Consider the following 7,307-nt stretch of genomic DNA (forward strand, 5'->3'; position numbering starts at 1 on the left):
ATATCTCTTCAGATGCAAGTGTAGCCCAGTTGCAAGAGAGGTACCACGGGTGGCCTGAGCACTGGGTCATGATGATCTGGGACACTGTGTCTGCCATACTGGTCCACTGAGGCTACCCAGATAGTTAATGGCTGTGTATGCAACATACATAATGTGACAATATAAATTTGCAATATGTAACTATATCTAAATATAAATTTATAATGTGCATATTCATGATACACTAATGAATTTAATCCAGTTCTATAATCTGGAGCACCTTGTCTATTTTTATAAGCTTAGCCTGGCAGGTAAACTGATTCAGAAGACCATGAAGACCTTTTCTTATCATTTCTTCTAGGAATTGTATAATTTTAGCTTTTAATTTTTGCATATGGTGAAAAGTCAGATTGAGAGTCCTGTGTTCGGCTGGGGTGCCGTCTTTTGAACCTAGGGTATTTGTAGTAAGCTACATCCCCAGTCCTTTTTATTTTTTATGGTGAGACAATGCCTTGCTTAATTAATAGCCCAGGTTGGGCTCAAACTTTGAATCCTCCTGCCTCAGCCTCCAAGAATGCGGAAATTACAAGCATGTGCCACCATGCCAAACTGAGAGTCTTTTTCCCACATGTTTATCCAGATATCCTAGCACTGTTTGTTGAAAAAGTGATTTCTCCCTTGGCACCTTGATGCCCTTGTCAGAAAACCATTTACTGCACGACTGAGGGTCTGCTCGGGGGCTCTGTTATATTGTGTGATCTCTCTGCTAAACCTTATATCAGCTCCACTCTGCCCGGAGGATATGAAGTCTTGAAATCACAGAGAGTGAGTTTTCCAAATTGGTTCCTTCTTGAGAATGTTTTTTAAGGAACCAGCGGCCTACAAGCTGAGTTTGAACGTGGTCAAGGAGTAACAAAGATGAAAAATAAAGAGACACAAACAAGTTACAATCTGGGCGCTCAGGGGCTCACGTCTCCATTCAGCATAGAGCCCCAGAGGACTAGTGCACCTTGGTTTTATTCTCTCAGACATGGGCACGAGCAATTAGAGTTCCACAGGATTCGTCTGTTTCCCACCCTCCACGGTACCTCTCCGGGTAAAGACCTTAACCTCAGGCGTTTTTCTTTTCCCTGCAGTGCGAGCACACTTGCATGCCCTCTTCTCGGTGCTTGCCGAGGAAGCCAATGAGGTCTCAGTCTCCCCATCTGGTCTTCCATATGTTTTGACTATTTTCGATTTTTTCACATTTCTGTGTAACATTTTAGAATAAGCTTGTGAATTTCTACAAGGAAAAAAAAAGCGTGTTGGGACTTAGATAAAGATGACACTGAACCTATAACTCAGGGAGAACTGTTAGATAGATATCTTACAATCCAGTCTCACAATCCACTAACCTAATGCACCTCTATTTATTTTTGTAATTTTACTCTGCAGTGTTTTGTAATACCTGGTATAGAATTTTGCACGTGTAAGAGTGTTTATTAAATATTTTATGAGTTTTTTTGAGGCTAGTGGAAACACTGTTTTTAAAGTTCCTTTTCTATTTTTTGCTACTTTATAGAAGCACAGGTTTATATTGACCTTGTGGTCAGCAACCTTGCTTAATTCAATTATTATAATAGTTTCATGGTTCCCCAGTACTTCCTACATAAACATTTATTACCTTTGTATAGAGAGGTTTTACTTCTTCCTCTCCAATATTTTGCCTTTTATTTACAATTTTCAGATAGGCAAATGTCTTAGGTGGTATATAAAAAACATGAGCCATAGGGCCAGGGATTTAGCTCAGTGGTTCTGCCGCCTGCCTCGCAAACACAAGGTCCTGAGTTCAATTCCCTGTACCAAAAGAAAAAAGAAAAAGAAAGAAAATGGAAAGGCAAGCTACAGGTGAGAGGAAGTAACACATATACACACATTCCTCCATGTGTATGCATATGGGGAAAGAGTTTTATGTGAAATACATAAACAGCTGCAATTCGGTAATGCGAAATTTTACATAGGTAACAGACTTGAATACACTTTATTTGAAAGCTCCCCCTGCCCTTGTAGGAGAAGATCATCATCGGACTGGCTTATGACTGTGTGGACAAGATGGTCTACTGGACGGACATCAGCGAGCCTTGCATCGGGAAAGCTAGCCTGCATGGTGGAGAGCCAGCCACCGTTGTCCAGCAAGGTAGGCAAGCAGACATCACCCCTTTGGGTCTTGTTTTTAGCAGGTCATGTGGCTTCTGCTAGGCAGTGGAAGGTGGAATACATGGTCGCTCACAGATGTGGTGGTTTGTGGGTCCTCTGCCCCCAAAGCAACACCTTTCCATCTCTGAAGTGTCCCTCAAGAACTCACCATTAAACCAGGGACACTGTAGCCAGGGATTTAGCTCAGTGGTTCCACCGCCTGCCTGGAAAGCACAAGGACCCGACTTCAATCCCCTGTACCAAAAACAAACAAACAAAACCAGGGACTCTGTAGCTGAGATTTGCTGCCAGCTCAGGAGAGTAAAATCAAAATAGCACAAGTGCCTCTGCTTTTCCCCGAAAGCACCTATAGCCCATTTTCATGGCTCTTGCTGGTGGCTGAGCCTGGAGCAGCCACTCTGCCATTTGCTCCTTGAGGAACTTCCCAAAGGGGACAGGCAGATGAGTCACAAAGTTGGGAGGCTCATGAGTCTTTCACAAACACTTACCTTGAGGGTTGAGTCTATTCCCAAGACAGCTGTTGAGTGAAAGGGTTGTCATTTTACCCTGTAGCATAGTGGGGTGAAGGGGAGCTCAGCTTCTCTTCTCTACCTCGTTACTTGTTTGGATCGCCTCATCTAAAGGAAGCCAGTATGAGCCCAGGACTCCATGCAGTATTTTAAAGCCTGTACTCAACAAATCAAGACCATTTTCCATGGGTATGTTTTATCTAGATGAAAAGCCGCTAGCAAAAAAATCCTAGGACCTATAAAAATCTTCCTGTACTGTCAAGAATTACATGTTGCTTAATTCATTACTCATCAACTGACCTGGGAATATTTGTGCTCAGATTTGTCATGTTGATATTTATTGTATGAGGTCTTTTTTGCTCCCTCTATAAAATGTTCACATCAGAGATACATCTTTAAAATGTATATGCCTCATTTTATGAATCTTTTTACTTGAGCCTTTGCAATTTCCAGTTTAACATTTCTCTAGTACTAGATACTCTGCAAGGTTCTTTGTGCTGGAAGGACCCCGAGGGGCACTTCTTTCCTCCCTAGAGCTGCTGCCATGGGAACTGAGTCAAGTCTGGATTAAGTCTCTGGCTTTGCACTTAGACCCGGAATCGTTTTCTGGAAACCGAGAGGCCATTTAAAAGATGTCTGCTGGTTATTATGTTTTGGCTTACTGAACAGAAGTTTGAAAATGCCTTTGTGCCTCTTATCTCTGTCAAAAATGTTATTATCTACAATTTGATTTGAAACCCCACTAGAAGGAGGGAGTAGGTCATCATTTGCTATTTCCTGTTGCTTCTGGGCCTGATAATCATCCAAGAATGCTGTAAGCACAGTCAGAAACCTCCCAAGCAAAAGCCTGCGTACTTCAAAGACATAGAATTAAACCCAAATGTGGTCTTTGTAGATAGAAGATCACAGGCAGAGACAGATATGGGTGAGAGGGGGCGCTGTTCAGGCACTGTATCTCCTCTAGCAGGGTACAGGCCTGTGCTTTGCTGGGGAGTTAGGCGGTGTGGGGATGCTTTCCTTTTCCTCCTGATTTCCTACACTCAGAATCCTAGGCTTCTCTTTCTTGCTGTGTGCATGCCATCAGGTTCCTTTCAACGGGGCAGTGCAGAATGAAACATCACCATGCCATCCACCCCGTTCTTCAGCACCGTAAGGGGTGTGGTTTTTCCAGCCCTTCCTTTGGAAGCATAGTGTTTTCCTGGTTGGGAGTGAGGGGCCTTGGTGGCTCCTGGGTTTAACTCAGGACTGGGGCTGTGTTAGAGGAAATGTTACGAATTGGAGCTCCGTGGGGCCCCTCCAAGAGAAGGCCACGTTAGGCAGCCTTTGTCTCCTCTATGCACCCATGTGCTTCCCATCTGTCACCAGATGTGCTCATCCCAAATATTCCCAGAATGGGTTACTCAGGTTCTGTCTGAAAGCCAGAAGGCGCCACTGGAGGTCACTCTCACTGTCCCTTGGGCTCTGGGGACATGGGAAAGATTGTGCTACTTTACAAAGCTCTACTATGGGTTTGAATAATAAAGACGATCCTCATAGTGTGGTTTCTGTCCTCTAGAGTCAGAGGCTTTGATGTGCTGGGGGTCCGGGGACAGCTGATGTACAAAGGGAGCAGAGTGCTAGACTCGCTGTGTGCAGACCAGACAACCTCAGGCTGCTCAGTGGGATAGCCTTTTCCCCTTCTATCTGCTTCCCTCCAGCTATGGTGCCCCTGATCAATACAAGGGAGAATCCTAAGAGAGGGTTTCACTAAGTTGCCCGGGCTGGGCTGAAACTTGCAATCCCCCCGTTTCCTCCTCCCAGAGTACGGGGATTATAGATACCCACCAGCATGCCCAGCATCCTCACTTTGTCTGTGGCTCGTGTTCTCTAGCTGTAAAAAATTACACACAGTTCACTTCAGTCCATTTCCCACCTTCCTTTAGACCTGTGTGCTGGCCCTGCTCCCCAAAAACTCTCATCCAGGATCTTTGCCTGACAAACTCTGAGGGGTCCTGTAGGAGCCAGATTTGGGGGTGTCTCCTCTCCCAGGAAGCCTTCCCTGACCACTGCAGGCTGAATTCATCATCCAGGCTCCCACAGAACCTGGAATCCAGTCTGATTTGTTTGTGGTAGGTTGTGAGCTGAGGCCACAGTTAGTCCCTGTGCCTGCTCTGGCTTCCACCGCCACACATGATGGGTGGACAAGGACCACTGTCACTTTGAGAGTTGCTTATCTTAGGCTTTTGGGGTTTTTTTGTTTTGTTTTTATACAAGGGATTGAACTTGGGTCCTTGCATTTTCGAGGTAGGTGGCAGAACCACTGAGCTAAATCCCCAATCCCTAAGAGTTGTTTATCTTCTAAACAACAGTCATTTCATACATTCCCACTTGGGGTTTTCTTTTGGGGGTGGGGGATACCAGGGATCAAACTCGGGACCTCTTGCTTGCGAGGCAGGCGGCAGAACCACTGAGCTAAATCCCCAGTTCCCCATGTGGTTTTTCAAAGTACAAGGGTTGGATATCCTGTGAAAGGGCACTGGGACATCAGCAAAGTCTAGTGCCGGGTAGGGCATGCAGCTCAATGGACAAGGCCCTGGGTTCTGTCCCCAGCACCACAGAAAACAAACAGAATGAAGGAGGAAGACAATGATATGGAAGAAAAGAAAGGAAAAGCTAACCTGTTTGTATCTGGCTCTAGGTCTGGGAAGCCCAGAAGGCATTGCCATTGACCATCATGGCCGCAACATGTTCTGGACAGATTCTTACTTGGATCGAATAGAAGTTGCCAAGCTGGATGGCACACAGCGCCGGGTGCTGTTTGATACCGATTTGGTGAATCCCAGAAGCATCATAACGGATCCCGTGAGAGGGTATTTTTGTGTCTCTTGTATTTTCCTCTGGCCCTTCTGGATATTCTCAGATGTGAGGCTCCAACGCCAGTCAGTGTTGCTGTCCTGGGATGGAGGAGTCTATGATTGGTGACTGCCTGCAAGCTGGCAGAAATCCAGCACATTTATTTTGCTGCGGGCTTCATACCACGCTCCATTTAAACATCTTTTACCAGAAGACTTTGCAAGTTGACGGCTTAGAAATTGGGTATTTCCTGCAAGGGTTGAATGTGGATCCACACTCGTGTGACCACGAACCCCCTGCACCCTGGGCTTCTTCCTGGGGCTTGGCCATCCAGAGACTCCTCCTGCAAGTTTCCTCAGCACATCGCTGCTTCTGCTCTTTCCTGTCTTGCAGTCTTGTGCCCCAGACACATTCCTCGTGCCGTGGCTGCTCGACCACCTCTTGAGTAGTGGGGCTTTGGCCATTGCTTCTGCTGGTGTCTGCAGCCTTCCGTTGGGTCTGTACGGTGGCAGCATATGGAGAATTAATGTGCATTTTATGTCACTTAGGACATTTTGTTTTGATGACAGCTTTTTTTGAGCTATGTTAGGGAACTGAATCTGTTAGTAACAGAGCAATCAAATTCAGGTGAGAAATCAAGTCTTGAGTGTCCTTGGAACAGAATCCATCTCCTGTTTAGAGCTGCTGTGCGTTTTTGTGTGTTGATCTCTTCATTACAGATTCTTTAAAGTGTTTTTTGTACTTTTCTCCCATACATGTTTAGCATTTCTCTTCCTCTTCTTACTCCAGGAACCTTTACTGGACAGACTGGAACAGAGAAAACCCCAAAATTGAAACTTCCTACATGGATGGCACAAACCGCAGGATTCTTGCACAGGATGAGCTAATTCTGCCCAACGGCCTGACTTTTGACCCGTTCTCATCACAGCTCTGCTGGGTGGATGCAGGTGACAGAAAGCACAATGCTATCCAGGGAGAGTTCTCAATCAGGGTTGGCAAACAGACTCTCAGGCCAAATCTAACCTGCTACCCAGACACTGACCAGTTTTTACATGTGAAATATTACATTTTAAGTAGTTAGATCTATACCCACATAGCATCTTGGTTTTGTCTCTCAGGCCAGAGAACCTAAAATAATTCCTCTCTGGCCCTGCCGAAAGGGTTGCTTGCCCCTTCTTCTGAGCGGCACCACGCAGGCCCAGCAGGCTTGCTGCATGTGTCAGGTGATTCACGACTCAAAGTTCCCGGCACTCCCATTAGTCCCTGCGGCTTCAGCAGAACTTTGAGGCCAGGCAGGTACAACGCAAGCAGCCCGTGTGCAGGCCCTGGCACCTGCAGTGTCAGGTGCCCCTCAGGGTTGGGCCGTAGAGAGGAGCATCCGTCAGCCCTCCCTGCAGAAGTCTCTGCTGGGTACCTGCTCTGTTCCGGACCCTGTGTCAGATGCCGGGGATGTGGAGTAGCAGCACTGTGTCCCTGGGGAGTTAGGACAAGGAGTGGGGTGTGACCACTACAAGAGGTGACCAGAATATAAGGTGAGCGTTTCAGTTTAATTACAGTAAAAGACACATTTCCATCAATGTCCCTGAAGATATAGTACTCCTCCTTGCTTTGCACACTTTGCTTCTTTCCGATGTAGTTCTGGAAGTCATCTTTCATGAGTGTCTTTATGAGGTATGATCAAAAATACAGTGAGGGCCGGGGATTTGGCTCAGTGGTGCTACCGCCTGCCTCACAAGCACAAGGGCCTGAGTTCAATCCCTGGTACAAAAAAAAAAAAAAAAAAAAAAAAAA

The 7,307-nt window shown here is 46.0% G+C and overlaps 1 protein-coding gene across 1 annotated transcript in view; it reads left to right on the forward strand.

The window, feature by feature from the left end:
- Nucleotides 1-7,307, forward strand: part of Nid1 (nidogen 1) — a 63,912-nt gene that overhangs the window by 50,987 nt on the left and 5,618 nt on the right. The window contains exons 15-17 of the mRNA XM_010621981.2: nt 2,029-2,155; nt 5,362-5,533; nt 6,306-6,463. Of these exons, the coding sequence (XP_010620283.1) occupies nt 2,029-2,155; nt 5,362-5,533; nt 6,306-6,463 (457 nt within the window). The remainder of the gene's footprint in view (nt 1-2,028; nt 2,156-5,361; nt 5,534-6,305; nt 6,464-7,307) is intronic.

The sequence above is a fragment of the Fukomys damarensis genome, unplaced genomic scaffold, assembly GCF_012274545.1.
Source record: "Fukomys damarensis isolate Sample0158 unplaced genomic scaffold, DMR_v1.0_HiC HiC_scaffold_10, whole genome shotgun sequence".
NCBI classification, from domain to species: Eukaryota; Metazoa; Chordata; class Mammalia; order Rodentia; family Bathyergidae; genus Fukomys; species Fukomys damarensis.